The 25,169-nt window shown below is 36.9% G+C and overlaps 2 protein-coding genes across 5 annotated transcripts in view; both read right to left on the bottom strand.

Moving 5' to 3' along the window:
- nrg3b (neuregulin 3b) overlaps positions 1-25,169 on the bottom strand; it is a 540,638-nt gene that overhangs the window by 268,185 nt on the left and 247,284 nt on the right. For all 3 annotated transcript variants that reach the window (XM_029120094.2, XM_029120092.2, XM_029120093.2), the window contains exon 2: positions 21,145-21,277. In XM_029120094.2, coding sequence (XP_028975927.1) covers positions 21,145-21,277 — 133 coding nt within the window. The remainder of the gene's footprint in view (positions 1-21,144; positions 21,278-25,169) is intronic.
- Positions 5,954-11,346, bottom strand: LOC117594504. Of its 2 annotated transcripts, XM_034292182.1 has the most exons (6): positions 10,588-11,326; positions 10,159-10,216; positions 9,803-9,856; positions 9,561-9,626; positions 8,647-8,721; positions 5,954-8,558 (listed from the first exon to the last, which is right to left on the bottom strand). In XM_034292182.1, exons 1-6 carry the CDS (start codon positions 10,653-10,655, stop codon positions 6,198-6,200), a joined length of 2,682 nt encoding a protein of 893 aa, XP_034148073.1. In that variant the 5' UTR covers positions 10,656-11,326; the 3' UTR covers positions 5,954-6,197. The 2 variants fall into 2 exon arrangements, with proteins under 2 accessions (XP_034148073.1, XP_034148074.1); XM_034292183.1 differs by having other exon boundaries at positions 8,548-8,721; positions 10,588-11,346.

The raw sequence follows: 25,169 nt of genomic DNA, 5'->3' as shown, positions 1-25,169 counted from the left end.
ATGAGCTCCCAGGATAACTGTCCCAGACTGGCTTAATAGAAAAAGAGCTCCAGTTAACTGCCCCAGGCTGGATCACTGGAAAGAGTACCCATATTAACCGACCCAGAATGACTGGGACATTACATCATATAATTGGAAGATTGGTGCCTCAGATAAGATTTTATGTATGTTGTTTACAGGTAAAATGGCTTGCAGGTTCTAATTACCTTCTCTGTCTTACTGAGTGGGGAGAAATTGTAGCTGGCACAGTTTCTTCAATAAAGCATGGCCCACTGGCTTCACAGCGATTCCTAGGCTGGGGAACACTTCCTACTTTGAGGACAGATGAGTTGAGGAGCGACAGCCACATGGATTAGTGCAGCCCGTCAAGGTCTGACAGCACACTGACAATTTAATCGCCACAACAGCTCCCCGCAGAATGACGAAGGGTAGAAGAGAAGAGTGGTGGAAAAAAGTTAAAAGACGATGTCGTCTTCATTAATATGATTCGTTTTGTCGTATCATATCCCGTTAATACTGCTGTCAAGGGCTCCTGGATCCCCCTGTGTGTGTGTCTCAGATAGAGTATATGTATGAATATACTGTGCAGTACATTGTTCAAAGTTTGCAATATTGAAATAGAAAAGCCTGCATATGTATCTATGTCACTACTGGATCATGTTATTCTGCATCTTTGTTTATGACAACACACACAGAGTTAGTAAATCCTGATATATTGGTCCCCAATGTCTTTTTTGCTTGTCCCCACAAGCAAAAGGGCTGTTTCTGGCTCAGGGATTACATTTTGAGTAAAACATACAATTTAGGTCAATGTTAAGGAAATGGGGTTTTAGGTTTAGGTTTTCAAGATAGTTTAGGCAGAGAGACTAGGCATAGAGACAACATTATTGAGGTATTGTTTAGGGTTAAATTTATGTTAAGGTTTGGATAAGGGTTAAGGTTAGAAAAAAGGGAGAAATCTAGTTTTTTGCTGGTCGCTAAAATGGAAACAAATGTTTGTGTGTGCTGGATGTGGGTGTATTTGTGTTAGTATGTGTTCCATACCTATTGCCCTGATCTCACCATAGTTGTTATAGAGACTAATAATTGCTGGTGCTTTTTCAGCTGGCTTAAAATAATATGAAAACATATTTCTGCTTTGTTCAGAATATATTTTTTTAATACAGAAAGCTAAAAACCCACAAAAGACAGAATGAAGGTGGAGAAAAAAAAGTGATTGTTGAAGCTGTCTAAGAGTCATATGCACTAGCTAGGTATGTAATGGTACAGTGGGCTCACGGTTCGGTACCTACTGGGGTTTGTGGTTTGTTTTGGTTTACAAAAACGAGACGAGACGAAATTAGCCTTGTGATGAAAGCCTTGTATAAGCATTAGCAGAATTGTTTGCCTTTCTTGTTCCAACGTTACAATGCTAACGTCATGCCCAGGTCATTCCAAAGTCACCTCTTATTTTTCTCTAATCTGTTGGAATTGTATTGACTGGGTTCATTAAGGCTATTCCTCCAGGAAAAATTACTGGTAGAAAAAAAGGGTAGACATTTGGAGGCACTTTAAATATCACCCAATCTAGACTCAAACAAGACGGAATGCAACGTTTACACTGGCGAACACAGCTTTTGCAACCACAAGTTGATGAAAAAATACTACAAACACCAAAACACATAAAAGCACATCATCCCAAATTCACAATATATACGCACAGGTAAAATCAGTGGTGTGGTGACTGGAGAAGTGTGTATAACCTAACTTTTCAACTACAGTATCAAAATGTTTTTTTTTATCTTCTGTTCCCCTTGTTCTTACCTTTCCAACTGCTGTTTCCATCCATTAAACTCGTCGAACTATAAGTGTGCAGTATGCATTTCGTACTGGCTAATTACATTTTGGAAATTTCACTAGTATCCATGCTATGCACAATGCTGTGCTTGAAATATTGATAAATAATAGTAGACTATATCGACATTGTAAACTAAACATTCTCGTATATCCCATCAGTGTTACATGATATTGTATATAGCACCCATAAACTATTTTGAAACTTATCAGTATGGAATTAAGGAGTATACATGCAATACTTAAAAAATGATGCAGCCCCACTGCAAGATTTGTAATGATGCTACAATATGTTGTGCCAGTTGTTATATTCACAGAAGTTAGATTTTTTTTCCCTTCTGATTACCAGTCAGTACTATTGTAACTTTAATATATTTTAGTCCGAATGAAAGACTACAGTAAATCAAAAAAGGATGCCAATTAACACTACTGAACACTGAATCCATAATGTTCCCACAAAGCAGATTCAAAAGACTGGGATGCCTTTTCAAATTTGCTTCTCTGTCTCTCGGTTGCGCTTGCCATTGGCCCATTGGGGTGCTTCATAGGATGCTTTCAGGGAGGTTTCCTACTGAGATGTCATCGCAAATCGTCCATTAGTTGTGGGTTGCGGTCCACATTGCTGTGGAGTAAAGTTTGTCAGCTTTCAGGTAGCCCCCTAACGGCCTGGGGCCCCAAGCATTTGCCTGCTTTACCTGTTCAGAAGGTCCGCATCTGGTTCTGTGGATCTGATGCCTTGTTCACATCTGTGGTGTCAAAGCAGAAAGCTTGCAGAACAATTTGTGCACTTACGCCAATTACTCAGAACGCATTGATTCTCCAAAGATGTTGCGTGCTGCTTTTAATAAAATGGAGACACAAATAGCTGAGCATATTGTATTTCAAGTAGCTACCTACGTAAGCTGCCAATCATTGCCTTTATAGACTTTTCATCCCTCTATCAGTCTATCATTTCTCATGAAAACTTTACAAAATTTGTAAAAGCAGGTTACATAACATGGGCATTAGCCTTTCACTTTAGATTGTTTAGTTCCTTCATTCATTTACGGTATCAAACACTACAAATTGATTACATTTTTCTTACCAGAGACAAATGACCAGGCACTGAACTTGACAAATAAAACTGCGCTACTTAGTGTCCATTTTGGTCCATGGTCTTACCTGGAACTGTTGACTGCATTGGCCTTGGTCCAGAGGAACGTAGCTATAAAATTAGTCTCCTAAAAGCCAAAGCTCTTCAATCAGTCGGTGAAAGTCCACAACCAGTTTTAGTTGGTCTCATTGGTGAATGAGCCTGTACATACTATCTTATTTGTAATGACCACCAGGCTTTTAATTTTAGAGGGAGATTATATTACAGATGGAAAACACGATATGCTTGCACAATACATTTCCCAAAATATGTACTATTAATGTTATAATTAGTGATTTCTCAAAAAATCTAAAATTATCAACAACAAAAAGATTATAAGAGAAATGTTGCTATAAGTGCAAAAAAAGTTGGACATTCACTGTTTGATACTACTTCCGTACAATTTGAAATGAATTAACTTCCGGTGTATCAAAGTGCATTGATGTTGCATTGGCACTTTGAATCCACAACGTGTGTGTAGTCTGCAGGGCAATAAATATGTTTTGGAAATTGTAGGAAAATTACCAGCATATCATAATGTGCATATTGAACCGTAGGGGTCGTACCGAAAGGTTCAATAACATAGCGTGTACTCTTGCATCCCTAACACTAACACATGTAAAAGAGTTATGTGGGATTTTAATGGTCAACTGAATTCTGTGCCCATTTTTGGTATCATCACAATTTATTTCATTGTGTTATTGGTCTAGCACCATGCTCACCCCCAAAATGATTGAAATGCATTGACAGATGCTACATTGAAAGTACAAATCCACATGGCACTACTGTCTTCTTTGTTAGAATAATACATGTAAATTCCTCATGAATTCAATAAGAATATAGAATGAGACTGAAATAGATAGGTATGATTGGTAACAATGTTATGTTATGATGCTCCAAATGGCGACATTGTTTAGGATGAATAAATCGAATACACATATTTTCAGTCTATTATTTAAGCTAAGACTTATTCATTGAAACTAAATGGAAATTATTTTAATTATGTGTCATTTATCTAACACAAGAAGACGGGAATGTTTAACAGAGGCATATTTTAAATATCTATGAGTGCCCTACTCCATGAAAGGGTTTAGGAAGAGCTTTATCAACTTGTTGATACATGAATGTTTGTGTTTATCTTCTATGTTGTTGGTTTCGCAGCCCAATAGGAAAAACCATAGCCATTGTAAAGGAAGAACTACCTTGAGCTTTTTGTCTGTCCGCACAAGATGTGATCGTGACACCCAGTCCAACATGAAATGTTGACTATATTAATTTGGCCAAGGGGTCAGAACATGCATGAAACATCCACAGACATTAACATTTCCTACTGTTGTTAGCAAATTTGACCTGGAGATAAACGTTAGTGTGTTTACCTTAAATGCAAATAGTCCAAGCTTGTTTTGCAAATCATGTGTTTCTCTTCTCTGCCTACTAATGCAGATTTACTAAAATATCTTTTAATAATCTTTTGATGTGACTCACATCTTTCTGTGACTCACATGGGTTAGAATGCTTGTGTCCAGGGGAGAAGTGGTACATGCAGCAAATCAAGCATCTCAGATAAGAAGATCTATTTTAATGCTTGGCAAAGTGATTGCAGAGTTGCAAAACAAATGTTCCCTGGATTTATGCCAATATTCATGATATCCTTCTGGTAGGTAGAAACAGGCTACTTTGTAGTGAACATGTAATAGAGAATGTTTTTGGGAAAACCTCTTTATCTCTACTAGAATTAGCATAATCATCATCAGGATAGACACTTTGAAACACACTGGGACATTACTGCTGTGGTATAGAAAACTATTAGACGGTCATGATGATAACATTGAAAATAGATGTGTTCTCTAATAAGTTAAACATGTTCTACATGTTCTACAGTTTTATTCTGTTATCATCTCTATCATTTCCAGGTTAATGTTTTAGTCATGTAGCAGATATTCCAGTACTGAGGGCATACATTTTGTCACTTTGTCACATAAAAAACAATACAGTTTTTGTGAGTGCCTACAAAAGAAACAGATGGCAAAGTTCCATTATTAGTAATGTAGGAAGAATACACAGAGTATCAATAACATTATGAAAACCTGCCTAATGTTATGTAGGTTCCTCTTTTGCCGCCAAAACCGCCCTGACCCATCGAGACATCCCATACGGAAATGTAATATATGACATATATGTCCCTATATCGCTAGTGACACAGTCATATATGCTACATATAAGACAATATATTGCTATCACATATATACATATCTCTAGATATATGTTGATATAGGTTTATAACCTATATACATTTTCCATATTAAATAAGTATATTGATATATATTAATATGATGTATATGATTATTATTTATATGCTATATATAAGACTATATATTGCTATCACATATATATATATACATATCTCTAGATAGATGTTGATAGGTTTATAACATATACTCATTTAATATGGCAAATGTATATATGTTATAAACCTATATCAACATATATCTAGAGATATGAGTATATATGTGATAGCAATATATTGTCTTATATTTAGCATATAAATAATAATCATATACATCATATTAATATATATCAATATACTTATTTAATATGGACAATTTATAAATTGACACATGCATATGTATATGTTTATTATTTATATAATAATGTATGTTTTGACCATATATGTCACCGATATGTTTAATTTATATATGCAAAACTATTTAAACATACATTTTACATGCCTATGTTTTCCTTATTCCTTGTTTTCCTTTTTTGAACAGTTTGAACTTTTATCAAGTCTACACACTCCTAGTCTACACACTTCAAGGCTACACAATTCATTTCAATTTCTATCCCATTTTCAAATCTTTTATAAATAAAATGTATTATTTATTATTATTTTACCACTTTTTAACTGGCTCATCTAAAAAAAAAAAATGCACAAATTCTATTTGAAAACAAATTTAATTTTTTTCATGAATAGCCATACATCAATATATGTAAGAAAGTACATACATGCACTACATATGCAGATGCATACAGATTACAGAATAATATACAGTTTTGTTTGTCTTAAAAAATCCAGGGTCCTTAATTTAAACGCATTTCTCTTAACTTAAGCAGCTATGCAAACCCTGGGTTCTCCACTAGCATTCAAAGAAAACAAACTTTTGGTGCTTTCAACAAAGCTTGTCAGAGCTGCAAAAACTGATGACACTGATGCCAGACCAAAAAAATACCAAAATTAAACGGTTACTTCATAATAGTTAAGAAAATTCAAAATGTAATCACATCTGTGCTGTTCTAAAGGCATGTACACACATTTGTGTTCAATTGCTGAGGCATGTACAGCAGTTAGGTGAGACAGCACCTTCTCAACTGAATGAAAGTGTAGAGGATTTTGAACACAAGCAGAAAAGCTGTGCTTCCCCTCCTCAAAAAAGCGACCAATAGCATAACAAGTACTGCCGTTTCCTACATCTGTCACCATGAATGTTTTAACTGAGAAGTATGTGTTGTCAGTTTTTAAACGAACTACAGTTGAATTTCTCTTCTTTGAACGGTGGTATGCCTGGGAGTGAACGATCGCACCATTGACAAACACTCGATCATAATATTCTACAACCTGCTTCTCCACCCTATCACCAACACTATGCAAAGCAATGTAGTCATCATGTGCCATCATTTTTTTCTTGGGTGGTCCAAAAGCTGTAATTCCCAAACACCTCACTGCATGCTTTCGCTCTCGTTTTCCACTCAATAACTGCCCAAGAACAGCACTACACTCTGAGGAGGGATTTTTCAGTGTTTGACTGGCATACAGTGGAAGTGCTTTTTTCATCCAGAAAACTTTACATATTTGGATGGGCACAGACTGGGTGCTTTTCACCATTTCGATCAAGTCCATGTTATAGGCCTCAAATTGAAAGGCAGAATGGGCCCATAATGGCCCCCAATTCTGGACACTTCTAGAGAGATGAAGGCAGAGGTGAACATTAAAGCTGACATTGCCTATACCATAAAGGGGCTCCATCTCAGATACAAACTGATGAAGAAGGTCCTGTGCTTCTAAAAGCTGCCGAGATGAAATCGATGTGGTTAGCAGCAAAGCTATGCCACTTGCAAGTTTCAGCCAATGATTAAGGTATCTCTCAGGTAGAATCCCCTTAAGAATGGGGATACTGTAGTAAAGTAGCCACATCAGCCATTCATGGGCTTTCCAGTAACGTCTTTCTTTTATGGATCGAGGTGTTCTGGAGACATTACTTGGGGGCTTTATTTTTAACAGTAGTTTGTCAATTTGTTGTATGGACCTGCCTAAGTACCAAGGAGATTGGTGGTTTTCAGAGTCACACCATAGCGAAGTGATTGATATTGTAACTCCAAGGAGGACACTGTGCATGTAATCAGGGACACATCCCTCAATTATATCAAATCCAGGTAAAAGGGACAACACCGACGGTCCTTTCACACCTGCTGAAGGTGTGCCCGTCTCAACAACTCTCGTAACTAGCTCCAAAGTCTGACTTTGACATCTAAGTTCTATATTTTCCTCAAATGGGTAAACCCTGGCCTTTCCCCGACCACGTTCGACAACTGTTCCCTTCTGAAGACAAAAAGAACATCCAAACTCCCCATTGAACTGCTTAAAGTTCTGTAGGAGTGGACGGGCAACGGAATCACTTACAAGTATTAAAGCATATACTTTGCTGGTACCATGTACACCATCAGATGTAACCCAATCAAAGCCACGCTCATGTAGATCCGTGCACTCATTCACAAATGGTTCAAGATACATGTTCATCGGGGGCTTTTTAGCTCCAAACCACAATGCTGTTAACATAATATGGTCAGATCTCAGATCGGGAGGTAGTTCATTTAAAGTGCACAACACGGGCCATATGGACTGTGAAGAGGATTTGATTAAAGGTACACCATCACAACTAAAGGTGATTGAAAAATTGGGGCAATCATTTAAAGTTGTGAAGATTTGCAAGGTCTTTTTATAGAGCACACCATCACATACATCACCCAAGTGTCCATTTACGTCATCCTTGTTATTGACGGTCAACTGCAAAAACTTGTGTTGTTCAATAATATTTCGTAGTTGTGCTTCTAGAGGGAGAACAATAAAAAAGTTGCCCGATTTCACATGCTCCTTTGCATCAACTTGTTTGCCGCAAATTCTGCAACCTACTTTTTCATCTTTTGTTTCCATTAAGACCATACAATCTGAACAGAAATGCTTGATAATAATATAGTCCCTATAATCAGTCATGTTTTTGTAGAAGTGATGTTTAGTAGCTGACACTGAGTGTTTACCGGTGATAGCATTTATGACTTGAAGCATGTCTTCTAGTGCTTCATCGGTCAAACCATGTTTTAATTTTAGAGCTAGGAGGAGCAACTCATGCTCTTTTCTTTTTTGTTCATGTAGTGCTTTCTCACTGTATTCTGACACTGTCCATAAAGGAGATACATGGCTTTCATTGCTGGGCGTTTTCTCCATAATTTCATTCTCTGTAGTGCCATGTTGAATGTCATCATTGCCCTCACTTGATTCTTCTTGGTAGTCAGTCGTTTTCTGTTTCTCATGAAAGAGTACCTATACAAAAGGAATTTATTTAAAAACATCAGTTAAAACCTGAAAGCATAACAGAAAATGGAATGTTTGTATGGCACCGTATCCTTACCTGCACATTGACTTCCACTTTATTGTGTAGGATGCTTGAACCATGAGGTGTAGTTGAATCCTTTGCAACTTCTTGCTGAAAGTTAAAGTCAACAATTTAACAAATCAATTCTCAAACAAAATACAAGAAGCCCTACACATAAGGCAGGGCTCCAAACTAACTAACTAAACATTTTAGGAGCACAAGCAGAACATTTATGGCCACACCTTAAATCAACCTGCAACACAGTTTTTCATATTAAAAAAATTAAAGACATTACAATGTGCAGTTTTATATGAAGTTCCCAGGGCTCCAGACAAACACTAACAACTCAGTTTTACAGAAAGCATTTGGTAGCACTGGGGGCTGACGCTAAAGTACTGTGCTTGAGTTGTAGATACAATTAACTTTATCATCATTCATAATGTCTTAATATTTATTCAAATCAAAACGATTAAAAATTGTAATTAGGGAGTGGAAATAACTAATAACCGCTCCTCTGTAGCCAGTGTTACAACAGTAATTTACTGTGTTTTTATTTTTAAATAAGTGAGTTTTCCTACATCTTGAAACTTTTCGTTTTATAAATAGGAACTATCTTTAAAGGATGAACAAATAATGTTTTGGTCATACATTTAAATATGGTAATATTAAAGTTTTGAAGTGCTGGAAAATATGTCTAGTACTTGTAAGTGTTTGACTATTTCTTTTTTTGCGTCATGCCTAACACTTCTTAGCTGTTATATTATCACTGTAAAAAACCACGACTGCTTTATTAATCAAACTCAAATATTTTTTGTGTAATTAAGCCTAACCCAAAAGCATTAGGTTGTGCCCCACTCTCCCCCTACAGCCAACAGTAGGAAGCACTTAATCCAGGATTAAGCTCATCGGACATAATTTGTTTGGACATTGTGTTCATTGTTGTTCCTCACCTGACTGGATGTCTGTACAGGGCTGATGGTCAAAACTGGATTCTGGTCTTCTGAAGTCTGATTCTGCTGTGTTGCAATATGATACATATTTTGTTTTATTGAAAATGTATTGCAATGTTTTAGGGGGATAAATAATCATTTTAATAATCATTTTCAAGCAATACTTTGTAACACTTATGACTAAGAACAGATGTATAACCTACAACACATTAGAGAGTAATTTGTAATAAAATTATCCATACCTGCAAAGTATCGCTCATGTGCTTGATACGCATGTCAAAAAAAGCTGGGTCTTGCTAAAAGGCAAATAAAAATAACATGGTAACTAAAGTAATACCCAAGACATACAACGGAAATTATTTACCATAAATTCCAAAGAGAAAAAACTAAATTTTGACAACCATGGAGTGATTGAAGTTTAAATGTTAAAAAGCTTATTGTGGCAATAGGGAATTCAACTGATGATTTTTTTTAAAGACAAAATAGTCTGGCTTTTAGTAATGCTAATTTAGAATAAAACTCTTTTGTAATCTAATCCTGCAGCCCTGAGTTTGTTCAACTACCATCAAGGTACAGGCCCGTGGTCTTTAATCCTTACCTGTAACATATCAACGACAGCATTTTGAGGTCCACGGACTCCAACATGGTGGGTTCGTCTGCAAAGCATAAATCAAGAGTTATATAACAAAAATGTATGTAATAATTGACACTAAAATTAAAAAAAAATCGAAAACTAATAAAATTAAATTAACTTAAATTAATAAGGGGTGATTTTCCCAAATTCCTGATCTGATGACATCGACCATGCAATTAGCATACAGAGGAAAAAAACTTAGCTTTAGCCTAACACTGTTCAAATTACTCAAACTGATGGTGTTAATATTACTTTGCAATATGCTTCCATCTCAAAAATTCTGTAGATTTCAAATTAAAAAATTTTTTGGCTATTGCCATTTGCCACAGACCCATCAAGTCCCTCTGCTATCCGCATTGAGTAATAATATTGATACAATTTAACATTAAATACCTTCTCCAGCGATGCTGTGTTGTTCGTGGAATGTCTTTGTTCTCCAAGAGATACTTCTTGTACTTCATCTCATATCACGTAGCAAAAGGTGAACGGGCGCGAACCGACATATATGATCTTTGGAAACTCAAAATGTTCAAATTCATCGAGCAATCAGGACAGAACAACTAGCGCTCAAGCATTGCGAGAATCAAAGTACCGCGATTGCAGACTGAATCTCGTGATACTTTAGACTGTAGCCTATCTTTAGGCGCGCCAAAATTCAAACAGTCAAAAGACCGCCAAATACCGGTACGCTCATTCAGTATAGATAGACCAACGGATCAAGAATGTTCGCCCTTGTTGAGTGGAAAGATGAGACTGAAAAGGAAAGCTGGAGCATTGTTCCAACGTCACATATAAAAAATATCAATTGTAATGATTTTTTAGACGGACTTGATGAAAGTTCTGTTCATATAATTGAGTGTAGAGGTGGACTGAAAAAAAAACCTAAAGGCGGATGTACGAGGCAACGGTGCACAAAGTTGCAGGTAAGTTAATTTCTGACCTTTTATTATAATTCACACATTTTTATTGCACAGATAATACATAATTTAAATAATGGCTGAACTGCATGATCTATTTATAAGCTACTGATCAGATCGAACTTCGAAGCTAGTACATATAATTGAGCAGATATTCACCGTGTTTAACTGTAGGTTTTTTATTAGTAATATATTTTTTTTACTACGACATGTAACGTTACTATTAATACTGCTTGTGTGCGTTGCATTTTAATGTTCATTTTTAAGAGCTAACTACCAGTAGGCCCAGAATATTACAGTGCATCATTTGAATATCTTTGTTTGTTATGTGAGAAATATATTTAAAAAAAAATACGATTTCAGCTGTCAGACACATTTAGTGAAAAAAATAAAATAAAAAGAGTCTAGAACGAACACAATAAAAATCTAGTAAAAAATATTTCAAATGTATGCCAGTAAACTTGCAGGATATTAAATCCTTGTCAGAATGTGTGCTAATATATTGAACACTGTATCCCATTATGACATCAATACTTATTGTGGGTGCATATATGTGGTCAGGCTATGTTGTTATAGCCTCATTGTTGTTAGTTGTCTCTTTTGTTTTAGATTCTACAATTTGTATTCCCTTTTTCCCCCACAGAGAGACAGTCCACCCTAGAAAAACTACAACACGAGAGGACACAACACCAGTCCAGTTCAAAACCTCTTACCAAACGAAAATGCAAGACAAATCCTAAGTTTGTTGAAGAGGAGACCAGTGATCATGGACCATCTAGCCCTAAAAAGGTAACAATATATATATATTTACTGAGACCCAAAACTCGCATCTGCATTGCGAAAGAAATGGCTATAATATAGTTTTTGCTTAAGAATAAAATTAAACAAAATCATTATTATTCATAACTTTGCAAATAAATGACTACATTTAAATAGTAATTTGAATTAAATACTTAAAATGAATCATCCAAAATTAGGAGTACCTAATAATCAAAAAAAATTCACTAGATCTTGACAGGATCCTTTTTTTAAGTTATTATTTTTTATTTTTCACCATTTCTGAACAAGCTTATATTAGCAGGGTTTATGCGGAGTCATAAAAAGTCATTAAATGTCTTAAATTTACTACTAAGAATTTTACGCCATAAAAAGTCATAAAAACGTCCAGATTTTCCATAAAAGGTCATAAATTTCATTCAGCCACGTCTTAAATTGATATGCTCGTTCATTCATTGGTTCTGCCATTGCCATGCACTGGCGGAATAATGTTAAATGCACAGGTTAAATGCGCCAAAAGCGGAACGCTCATTTGAAACGGGCAGCCAAACGGCAGCCAAGCCCCAAATACATCAACCGGAAGTTGAAGCCGGCCCAGTGCCGCCGTCTTGTAGCAGAACTTCACCTGCGTTAGTATTCCCATTGACTCCCATTCATTTTGGCGTCACTTTGACAGCGAATAACTTTACATCTGAGGCGTTTAAAGACTCCAATTGTCCATTATTTATTTCTAAAGAAACACGACAATGTATAAAAGGCGCATTACCTATGTTACATTATGACCCCGTAGAAACTTTTTGTAAAGATAGGCTAACTATTGCGTCATAACCACGTGACTCTCAGTCGCACAGTAGAGAGATTACCGTAGAGACAGGAGGAGAAGCTCACAGGCATTACAAAATAATTAATCAAAATACTTATTCCTGCTCACTCATGCCAAATAACTTACTTATATTGACTGTCTTCTATACTCTTTGCTCACGCTCGCCGTATCTGCAAGATTTACGTTAGTCTTGGCAGTTGGCCTGCACCGCTACTAGAATATTTGAATATCTGTCAGTCAGGATGCTCACGTCATCAAGCTTAGTTTGAGTCTGCGCGTCAGGAATGGAAGTGCAAAGCAAATCGCTAAAAGTGTGCTTCACTTGTCTCAATTGAGATCCAATGAGAAGACTCTGTCCACTTCTATATACTGTCAATGACGGCAGCGCAGCGCGAGCTCACTACAACCAATGCGTTTACTCTGTGAATTGTTCACCTGTTTGGCAAGTGTTTGTCATGATATGTTCTGACAATAAAGAGTAACTGTAGTTATCCTGGAAATTTTGGACAATCTCGATGGCCGGACATGTCCGGGAAAAATAGGATGGTAACCCCTAATACTCAGATTTCTCCACAGAATAAGAACCAGTTAGCTTAGCTTCCAAAAAAAGATAGCTGACACTATTTGTACATTCTGTGAGTGTGATCGCATCCTCTATGGGCGTGTTGAAAATTGAAAGAATAAAACGAATTAAAAAAGTAGATTTGTTTTTCCAGACAAAAAAATACATAAATCTCTCATCTCAGGGGGATATGAGGGGGAAAGCAGGGTAATTTGAAAATGCTACAGGTTTTCTACTGATACAAAGCTTATTGCTAAATCCTGAAGTATCCCTTTAAGAGAGAGTTTGATATCATAAAAAAAATTCAGCTCTTTGTTTTTAATGTTTTGTACTAATATTTTTGTAATGTTTTATTTAGCGGCAAACTGATGGAAATTTGGACAGGGAGATTTTGGAAAAAATTTAATTACACCATGGACCTCGATTATCTTCTGCCACAAATTCAGTTGCTTCACCTACCTCACCATCTTCTGCCTTGCCGCATTCTCCACCACCGGTTTCTAACTGTCCACCAGCATCACCCTCAGCTCCACCTGCCTCATCATCACCTGGTTCACTTTCACCTACCTCACCTTCTCCTGATCCTCGATCCATCGTTGCACAATTAAAGGCAGAGAATGAAGCCCTCAAAATTGAATTAGAAAACATTAAAACAAATGTTGTCAGTCGTAAGTGTTAAGAAAACTCCAAATATTTTATAAAGTGGTTGATTATAAATATTATCATTTAGAAACCCATACAAGTTTGCCCTACTGAAAATCAAATTTTTCTTTACTGTTTTGCTTCCTAGAAATGCCAAAACTTCTTATGACGATGGGCAAGCTGGAAAAATGGCTTGACGAGAAAGAGCAGACCCCACAGGAACTGCTATCACCTTCCAGCATACAGGAAACTGTGAGTATGCTGTTTTCCAAACCACTACTGTAGTAACAGCAAGGTACGACAGTAAAGACTTATGAAGGGGGAGGAGAATTGATACGTGGGTCACGTTTAGGCAAGAAAAAACTTCCGCATAGGATACACCTGTGTATCCTCTAGGGGTGGAACGGAACACAGAAGACACGGTTCGGTTCGTACCTCGGTTTAGACTTCATGGTTCGGTACGATTTCGGTACAATGGAAGGAAAAGCAAAACAAAAATGCAGAAGGTATTTTTATCAATTTCTTAAGCCTTGTACTAAAAAAAAAGTTTTATTAATAAGGGCATAGAACCAGTTTATTTTTAGTGCACTGACAATAGTTTTATATAATTAGTTTATTGATTAAATTAATTAACAAAAAGACCTTGCAATATGTTTGGTAATATTACCTTAATGAATTAAAAATGTATTTGCTATATTTCAGATCAATATATTTGTTTTCCTTAATTCCAATTAACTCTAACTTTATTTTCATCTGAATTATAGGCTAATTGATTTCTGTATACAATATTACTAACATTAAAAACAAGTGTTTGTAACTGTAGTTATCACTCCCTCTCTCTCTCACTCACTCTCTCACACACACACACACACACAGTTTGATCGCGCGTGCACACGCACTCCAGCTGAAAATAGAGCGTCAAATTCGACGCTAGTCCAATGCAAATTGGACGCGCGTATAAAGCACAGGTATAAAGCCAACGTTCGAAGCGAACACAGGTTCAGAGCGGTTCAGAGCGTGCTTCTCATTTCTTATTTGTGCATCCTCGTTTCCTTTCCTAGCTTCCTTTCCTTGCGTCTCAGCTCCACCCCCTGTAGGATGCGAGGAAAGGCTGCAAGGAAAAGACGCGAGGACAGAGGAAAACTTTTTTATACATTAGAATACTTGATCACTCGAGTGTCACTTCATAGCGTCATGTTCAGCGGTCAAAGGATCTGCCCTTATGTTGTTGAAGTTTCGTTATTTAAGAAATTAATCATAAATAATAATACAGCAAGATACCATGTTGAAAAATGTGAGATGTGTGGTTTATATAAATTGCAAAGGTAGTATAAATAAAAATTATTGTAATTGATGTGAAGAGGGAGGAGAATTTATATGTGCGTCACGTTTAGGCAATAAAAAGCTTCCGCATAGGATACACCTGTGTTTCCTCGCTTATGACTCCTCAGAAAGCCTCCTCACTCCTCGATCCTTGACTCTTCGCAGTGCAATTAGAGAACTGAGATGTCCTTCAATATGGCTGAGCTCGATCGGTTTTCTGGTCATAGGATGGAGGACAGAGGAGCGAGAAGGGATATTGAGAAGCACCCTAGGTGTCACATTCTGATCTGTCGTGTTTGCACCTGTTCTCATTATCCTTGAATAGTTTACCTTCTTCCACCTGTGTTCAGTTAATTATCATCACCTGTTTTCAGTTCATCAGTGTTTGTATTTAGTTCCTTGAGTTCAGTCAGTCTTTATTCGTTCTTGTTGTTTATTGGTGTGTTATCCTTTTGCATCTTTTATGTAACATTGTGAGTAAATGTTTATATTGGAGTTCTTTGACTCACTCTTCTTTAATCTAAACCACACTGTGACACAATGTTTTATTTTGTAATATAACTCTAATATTAATGCATGTTTGTCCTCTCCCCACAGCTTGAAATTCACCCGGGCTCAGGAGTTTATGTTCCCAAAAACGTGTTGTGGTCAGCTAGCCATGCAAACACCCCCACTACTATGGCACGGATGCTCTTACTGGGAGTGTTTGATATCGAAACCCTTTTAAAGAGCAATCTTAGAGGTACGTAATTGGTCATACCATGTGCAAGTGTCTGTAGCCTATAATTAACTTTTTTTGGTAATTATGTAGATTAAACATCATATCTGAAGTCTTTGGGTAAGGGGTCAAAGTCAACAAATAAAACTGAGTATACATTATAGTAATTCTTGCAATAATTTACTAGATATGTATACTCATTCACATTTACATTGAAATATGAAGCTTTATAAATCATTTGAGTTGGTCTATTTACATTATCCCCATTTTACTAAAGCAGAATGAATAATGTAATGTACTGTATGGTTGAGTAGTTAGATAGGAGTGGAGTTAATTATGATTTCGTTCTAATCTCTATTATGTTGCTCTTTCTTAGGTGGCAAGTCCAAAAATGTGAGCCCTGGGGAAACCAAAGAGCCATTGGACAGGATAAAGATTGATGCAATAATGAGTATGTATATTACTTGGTTAATTGGGCCTGAATTGTGTAAAACCAAATGTGACCGTCAAACCATCAGAATTGATCAGTTTCAGTGTGATGACACTTGCACTGGGTTCTCAATAATTCTTAAATTTCAGTAACACAAGTTTATCTACCAACAATTTAAGTTAATTTAGTGTTTTAGGTTATTATAATTTGGCTGTTCTTAGATAAATGTTATAAAACTAAATGCTTTTCTTTGTCTTTTATACAGATGCAGTGATCCAGAAGTTTCCTGGAACCACCAGGGGCCAACTAGGAGTGGCTATTAATCAAAAGGTGACTGAACTGCGAAAGTCCCAAAAGACTTGCACTTAAATGAACTGGCTGTATTGTACCTGTTGGTGGATTTTCCTGTTCTTGTTTTTGTTGTATTTGTATAATAAAGTTGCTTGTTTAGTAGTTTTCTAATTTTGCCAAGCTTAATTTCTTAAACTGTTTTAATAAATATTTTATCTGTTTTACTGTTGTTGTTTTTTTGCTAACTGCACCATTTAACATTTAAGGCTTAGGCATGTCATGTTCATTGCATTGCAAGTGTTTAAGTTTATGTCCATAACCTATATTTAAAAATATGTATGGAATTAAAGCTTTTTTTTTTACGTTAGTTTACATCATACATTAATTCAAAATATTTAGCTGTTAATATAAGAACATAACATGTATTCAAAATATATGTCTACACAACATTTTTTCATACATTTATCAAAAATATATTTTATATATTTAATTTAAATATAAAATACATATACTATATAAAAACATATGTCACATATATGTAGGCAATATGTTATGCATATATGTGTAGTTTGTATATTGCACATATATATGATGTGTATATACACAAAGTAATATATGTCAGGTATATTGATAATCATATATGTGACATATTAAAAAAATCACTATTATACATATATAAAATACATGGGCTAGTTTTATATGTCAGTATATGAAATTGTTCCATTTTCGATTAGGTTTTATATATGGGCAGACATATATGTACATATATGTTTTCACTTTCTATGTGGATATATTTAATATATGTAAATATCATATATCTACATATATTACATTTCCGTATGGGATGGACTCCACTAGACCTCTGAAGGTGTGCTGTGGTATCTGGCACCAAGACATTAGCAGCAGATCCTTCAACTCCTGTAAGTTGCGAGGTGGGGCCTCCATGGATTGAATCTGTTTGTCCAGCATATGCCACAGATGCTCGATTGGATTGAGATCTGGGGAATTTGGAGGCCAAGTCAACCCATTGAACTCATTGTTGTGTTCCTCAAAGCATTCCTGAACCATTTTTGCTTTGTGGCAGAGCACATTATCCTGCTGAAAGAGGCCAATGCCATCAGGGAATTTACTGAATGAATGGGTGCACATGGTCTGCAACAATGTTTAGGTAGGTGGTACATGTAGTAATATAAAGTAATATCCACATTAATGGCAGGACCCAAGGTCTAGCAGAACATTGCCCAAAACATAACACTGCCTCCTTTCTATCAAAGGTGTTCCTATTGTGTTCTCCAGATAAGCGACGCACACGCACCAGGCCATCCACGTGATGTAAAAGGAAACGTGATTCATCAGACCAGGCCATCTTCTTTCATTGCTCCGTGTTCCAGTTCTGATGCTCACATGCCCATTGTAGGCGCCTTTGGCAGTGGATAGGGGACAGCATGGGAACCCTGACTGATCTGCGGCTATGCAGCCCTATAAGCAACAAACTGCAAAACAATGTGTGTTCCGACACCTTTCTATCAGTACCAGCATTCACTTTTACAGCAATTTGAGCTACAGTAGCTTGTCTATTGGATCGGACCACATGGGCCTTGCTTCACTCCACACGTGCATCAGTGAGCCTTGGTCGCCCATTACCCTGTTGCTGGTTCACCGCTTTTCCTTCCTTGGACCACTTTTGATAGGTACTGACCACTGCAGACCGGGAACACCCCACAAGGGCTGCAGTTTTGGAGATGCTCTTACCCAGTCGTCTAACCATCACAATTTGTCCCTTGTCAAATTCGCTCAGATCCTTACGCTTGCCCATTTTTCCTGCTTCTAACACATCAACTTTGAGGACAGAATGTTCACTGCTGGCTAATATATCCTACCCATTGACAGCTGCCATGATGACGAGATTATCAGTGTTATTTACTTCACTTGTCCGTGTTCATAATGTTATGGCTAATTGGTGTATAATATGGCTACTGTATACATTTTTCATTAAATGAGTGTGGGTTAGGCCTTGCCAAGTTGCTTCCAATTTTGGCAAAAATCTAAAAATGTTTGGCCATGAATGCAAATTCTAGGTCTTCACTGTCCAAGTCAAGACAAAGACATTTCATATTTGGATTATAAGGCGATATATACTGTACATCATAATCCCGTGTCTAAAAAAGTTGGGACACTGCATACATTTCCAAATAAAAACAGAATGCCATGATGTGCAAATCATATATCCACATATTTAATTGATGTTGAAACTGAGAAATGTTATTGTTTTTGGAAAAATACATGGCATTTTGAATTTGATGCCAACAAAAAAGTTCTGTGTTGAAAGTCAAATGTATTCCCATTCGTGCTTGTTTTAGGATTTCAGCTGCTCAACAGTTCGGGTTCTTATTCCTATACTTTGTTTCAAAATTCCAAATGTTTTCAATGGGTGATGGGTCTGGACGGCAGGCAGTCCAGTTTAGTCCCCAGACTATTTTACTATGGAGCCATGCTGTTGTAATACATGCAGAACGTGGTTTGGCATTGTCTTGTTGAAATAAGCAAGGCCTTCCCTGAGGCATCATCTGGATGGCAGATTATGTTGCTCCAAAACCTGTTTATATATGGTTTCTTCTTTGCATTGTAGAGTTTTAACTTGTGTTCACAGTCAATGGTTTTCAGAAGTGTTCTTGAGCCCATGAAGTATTTCCACTACAGAATCATGTCTGTTTTTAATGCAGTGCCGTCTGATGGCCCAAAGATCACGGCCATCCAATACTGGTTTTTGGCCTTGTCCCTTGCATACAGAGATGTCTCCGGTTTCTCTGAATCTTTTAATGATATTATGTGCCATAGATGATGAGATCCTCAACCTCTTTGCAATTTTCCATTGAGAAATGTTATTCTTAAATTTCTGCAGTATTTGCCCGCGCAGTCTTTCACAGAGTGGTGAACCCCAATTGTCAGTTGACCAAATTAGTTAACACCTAATACAACCTAATAAGTGACATCCCGCCAGGTTTCGTTTTTTTCCATTAAACACATTTTCCAGTCATTTGATGCCTCTTTCCCAACTTTTTAAAAATGTGTTGGTGGCATCAAATTCAAAGGTGGCATATAGTTTTCAAGAAACATTTTGCGTTCAACGATTTGCTGTCTTTGTATTATTTTGTGTTGAAAATAGGATTTAAATGGATTTGCACATCATTGTTTTCTGTATGTATTTAGCCTTTTCTGGAAACAGGGTTGTAATAAACGCACCATAGTAGGCAGCTGTACATAAAGGTTAACCTTTGTATAACTTCTAAAAGACTGCACACAGAATGGGTTCTTGTTATTTATCTTTTCCATGAAGCTCATGATGTTTGGGCCGGGATCAGTTAGCAACTGATTCTTCTTAGAACACAAGCATTGCTGGTGTGCAACTAGGACATTAAAACACATTAGCATGTGTATTTTCAGCTTCCTGATTTGCATTGGCTAACAAGTGTGGAAGGGAAGGGAGAGTGGTGCATATTTCATATTTCAGAATCATGTCACTTCCAAGTATTCCTGTCAAGTCACGTCTTCCTGTCATTCGTCTATCAATACACGTTTAAACAGGGTCATAGGAAACCAAAGAAAAGGTCAATATTGGCGTCTGATTGGATACTTTGCTGGCAAAATTAACTTTGATTATATTTGGTCATCTCAATACTGCCGACTTGTGATAAGTATAAGAAAAATCCAATATTTTAATATAGGTCTAATATAGGTATTTTTCAACATAAAAGATTTCCAACGGTCACAAAGAGGATGCTATTATACTTCTACAATAACATGTATTTACAAAATAAATATGATATTTTTATGATATACTATCCAGTTTATAAGAGGCCAATAGAAAAACACTATTTAATCAAAGCTTTCAACAGAAACCTGAAATCATTGCTTCTGAACACTGGTACTTGCAAAGCACGCTAGTCCTTGGGTTACATCCCAACAGTCCTTCCTCTCTCCACCCAGGATACTTTAGTTAATTATAATCTGGAGAGTGGTCATAGAGATGTCTGTTTTGTTGTGTGCAACATGCTGTCACAGAAGTGAGCGAATGTACAGCACCAGTCATTATGGTGGAACTGTTGGTATAGCCCTCATCCATAATGTGCACTAGTTTTAGTTGTGAAGCTAGCAGGATTGTTTTATTAGAGCTGTACAGAAGATGAAAGATTAAGACCCATTTTGACCATGCAATGGTGGGTGACTGTCCACATTATGTCCTGTATGTGCTATATCTTAAATCTTGTGTTTTATGTGTTATATATATAATGTGTTTATATATAATATACACATATATAATACACCTCATACCAAATTGACATTCCCTCTGGATGAATAGAATTATTCTAATGCAAGATTCCAACTGGTGTGGTTACGTTTAATAGAAACAGCTACTGGATTAAGCAGACGCACTATAAATAGAGAGACAGATATACACAAACTTACCTGCAGTGTCTGTGCACTCCTGCTACTGTCTCAATGATGGAACACTCGCCCTCATTGAGACAGAATGCCAGATCCTTGTCATCAATGCATGGCTTGAAGACCTCTGAACTCAGACTAGGAGACGTAGGGGCCACTGTTAGAAAAGACAAAGAGAAGGGATGTCGTTACTGGATATCGCAGACAGACTATGAGCCATTCGCTTTGAGTAACAGAACAACTTTGGTAAAAAAAAGCAATTCTGTTTCATTTCTTGGTAACCAAGATAACCAGACTCATCATAGGACAAACCAAAGAACCATGTATCACCATACATAATTGAAAAAAGAGCCATAACAGCTTACATACTGAATAAACAACTGATCATGATCACTGAAAACATGAAAAAGCATGAATTCACAAACAAACATGTAAATATAAAACAAAAAGGTGCAATTTCTGCTAGAATATGTTTTATGTTGTTGTTCAATGGCAACTGTCATATGAGTGAGATAAAGGCCTCAACAATGTTGACGTCTATTGATTCCTAAATGGAGTCATTTTGTGTCCTTTCACATTAGGTGTCCTGTATTCAGCAAAAATACAAGTATCCAACAATACTTGGGAAGAAAATTTAAAATTGATTTGCCTGGTTAGACTATGACAGAAATATTAAGAAACATTTTTTACAGGCCACATCAGGTTAAAGTTTCTATTTAGAATGCATTGTGTTTCAAAGAGCAATTTATTCCAAAAAATGTTTTTTTCAGATGAAAATGGTTCAAAACCCTTTTATCTAAGGGTGTACAGTAGAAATGTTGTACCAACCACGGTGGATGTTTCAAATTTCTACAACTGTATGACTACATTTCTAGCTGAAAAATATGTAAAATGTCACTGCTTTCACATTTAGTCATGTCATTGCGAAACCTGGGTCCTAATCCTGCTTGCAGGACCTGTGGGAGATTGACCATCTGGTGTCCTGTTGTATTCAGAACTTGGTGCTCAACGCCCTAAAGAGAGTGGAGATGACAGTAGACTTCAGGAGAAGCACAGCTGCCCATCACCCCCATCGCCCTGGGTGGCTCCCCAGTCAACTCTGTTAAGTCGTTTCGCTTTCTGGGCACCAACATCGCCCAGGACCTCAAGTGGGAGCTTGAACATCACCTCTCTTACAAAGAAAGCTCAGCAGAGGATGTACTTCCTGCGGCAGCTGAAAATGGTGCACTTCTATACTGCCATCATAGAGTCCATCCTGATACGCTGAAGTCAGCACCTTGTGATTGGGTGATTGGCTGCAATCTGCCATCTCTACACAACCTACACACCTCCCAGACGCGGAGGCAAACGGCAAAGATTGAGGTTGATCCCTCTCACCCTGGAAATGAACTATTCAGAACTGTCCCATCTGGTAGAAGGTTGAGGTCAATCAGGACCAAAACCATTTATTTCCTACAGTAATAGGTCTCATGAACATGCCCCCGGAGCCAAACTGACAATAGCCCGCTCCCCACATACACACACAACCATCAATTAAACAAATCTATGAACCCTTCGCACATATACACACAACCTCAACTGAAGAAGTCTATAACCCCTTCCCACATACTCGCATAACCTTCAACCGGACAATTCTTGCACCTTACATATTTTTGAAAAATGTTTGGGTATATTTTAGTATTTACTAATGCTCAGTCTACTGTTTTTATGCTCTGTCCACTACTCTTATTTGTTTTTCTTTCCTTTACCACATTGCTGCACCAACGGACCAGAAAAAATTCCTTGTTTGCTATGAAACTTACTTGGCAATAAAACTCTGATTCTAATTCTGATTTGTAGGCTACTGGAATTTGTAGGCTACCTGCATTCATGTAGGAAATAGGCTAAGTAATAATATACATTATTACATTGTTCAACATTATTAATGAGGTAGGCTGGCTACTTACATCCTCAAATAGGTATGAAGCACACAAAATGTATGGTCGCGTTTGGGGTTATGTATTGTTTGAAATGGGGATAAATGACATATATTGAAGGGCATTTACTACCGTTGGTGGTCACGTTGTGTTGGGACTGTTTACAATCCAAATACCTGCCTGTTCTCACAACTCTTGAAGGAACAGCTGTGTTTTCTTTTTTCTTCATTTATCTTGTTTTTCAGGTCAGTAAAGTACAGAATTATACTGGGAATTTTTATACACTTTGATGCATTCCTTTGAAAAAAACAACATTGGTACTGTACTTATGAACAATGTAATTTTCGAAAACAATCGTCCTGAAAATATCCCTAGGATTAATCAAATAGAATTTTGTAACTGTATTGTTTAGGGACTTTGCAATTGTTGCACTGTAAGGGTCTTCCCGTTAGCGGTCTTAGATTTGTTATTAACTGGCTCCAGTTAGCTGTATGCTGGCTTCAATCAAGTGTTAGTTTCATTTAGCAATTTGCTCGCTTGCTCATCCATGTCGTATTCGTGTTCACATGATGGTATATTGCAGCTACATTTTATTACTCTAGCTGAACATGTACTTTACACATAGGTACAAAATAACTGCTGTATAAGCACTTAGTCAAAACCTCTGATGTAAAAAGGGCTTGACATAGATACATTTGATTGACTGATTGATGTGACTGTTTATTTCTTGCATAAGACTTGCCGGTCTCCACTTCCACAGAAAATACATTACTCACCTCTTCCTTCATTCTGTCCATGTGTCCAGAGTGGTTGTATTACAAATTGTCTTTACAGCCTACACTTGAGTTAATCCTGTCATTCTTGAATGGAGGCAAATGTGCTACCTTTAGTATTCAAACTAGCATTCAGCTGGAATAAAGCATTAATAACTGATACCTCACTGTTAGGTAATTATTTTGTGTCCCCTTAAATAATGTGATGAATAATCCTACCTTAACAGTGACTAACTAATGACACATTAATAGCTATGAACCAATAATAACTGATATTTCACCATTAGTTAATTATGTTGTTTAAAAATTAAGTAAAGTGATGAATTATCCTACATTAACAATCATTAACTAATGATCCATTGGTCACTCTACACCATTTAGAAACGATACTTCAACATTAGTTAAAGTAAATGAATGATGTTTAACTACACACAGTGTAACAGTTTTCAGGAAAAAAGGTGTTTGTAATTGCTCATGCTTAAAAGTATACAAAATGGCTATTATTCCCCACAAACTTTGCTTTTGTGACCAGGCCAGTGATATTTTGAAATGTACCTATTTCCAAATAGGAAAACAGGCAAATTTGTGTCTTTTCGTGCACATAAAGCCAGAAAAAAACAACATATGAATCCAGATTAACATGTATTTATATTAAAGTAATACAAACATTACCACAATATTTAGTAGTGAGTAGTTTTTAATACAGGCCTACATTTTTTTTTAAATATACACACACATATACACTCACCTAAAGGATTATTAGGAACACCATACTAATACTGTGTTTGACCCCCTTTTGCCTTCAGAACTGCCTTAATTCTACGTGGCATTGATTCAACAAGGTGCTGAAAGCATTCTTTAGAAATGTTGGCCCATATTGATAGGATAGCATCTTGCAGTTGATGGAGATTTGTGGGATGCACATCCAGGGCACGAAGCTCCCGTTCCACCACATCCCAAAGGTGCTCTATTGGGTTGAGATCTGGTGACTGTGGGGGCCATTTCAGTACAGTGAACTCATTGTCATGTTCAAGAAACCAATTTGAAATGATTCGAGCTTTGTGACATGGTGCATTATCCTGCTGGAAGTAGCCATCAGAGGATAGGTACATGGTGGTCATAAAGGGATGGCTATGGTCAGAAACAATGCTCAGGTAGGCCGTGGCATTTAAATGATGCCCAATTGGCACTAAGGGGCCTAAAGTGTGCCAAGAAAACATCCCCCACACCATTACACCACCAGCCTTTTCCTATTTGTAGTGGAGATGAGTGGTACCCGGTGGGGTCTTCTGCTGTTGTAGCCCATCCGCCTCAAGGTTGTGCATGTTGTGGCTTCACAAATGCTTTGCAGCATACCTCG

The sequence above is a fragment of the Esox lucius genome, chromosome 5 (assembly GCF_011004845.1).
Source record: "Esox lucius isolate fEsoLuc1 chromosome 5, fEsoLuc1.pri, whole genome shotgun sequence".
NCBI lineage: Eukaryota > Metazoa > Chordata > Actinopteri > Esociformes > Esocidae > Esox > Esox lucius.
Note: the sequence above shows the minus strand (reverse complement) of the source record. Positions and strands in the feature narration are given on the sequence as shown.

Coding starts and splice junctions, on each gene's coding strand:
- LOC117594504 (XM_034292182.1), bottom strand. CDS start 10,655: ATGAAGTACAAGAAGTATCTCTTGGAGAACAAAGACATTCCACGAACA. Junction 10,217..10,587: donor ACACAGCATCGCTGGAGAAG/GTATTTAATGTT, acceptor TATGCTTTGCAG/ACGAACCCACCATGTTGGAG. Junction 9,857..10,158: donor CTGTCGTTGATATGTTACAG/GTAAGGATTAAA, acceptor TTTGCCTTTTAG/CAAGACCCAGCTTTTTTTGA.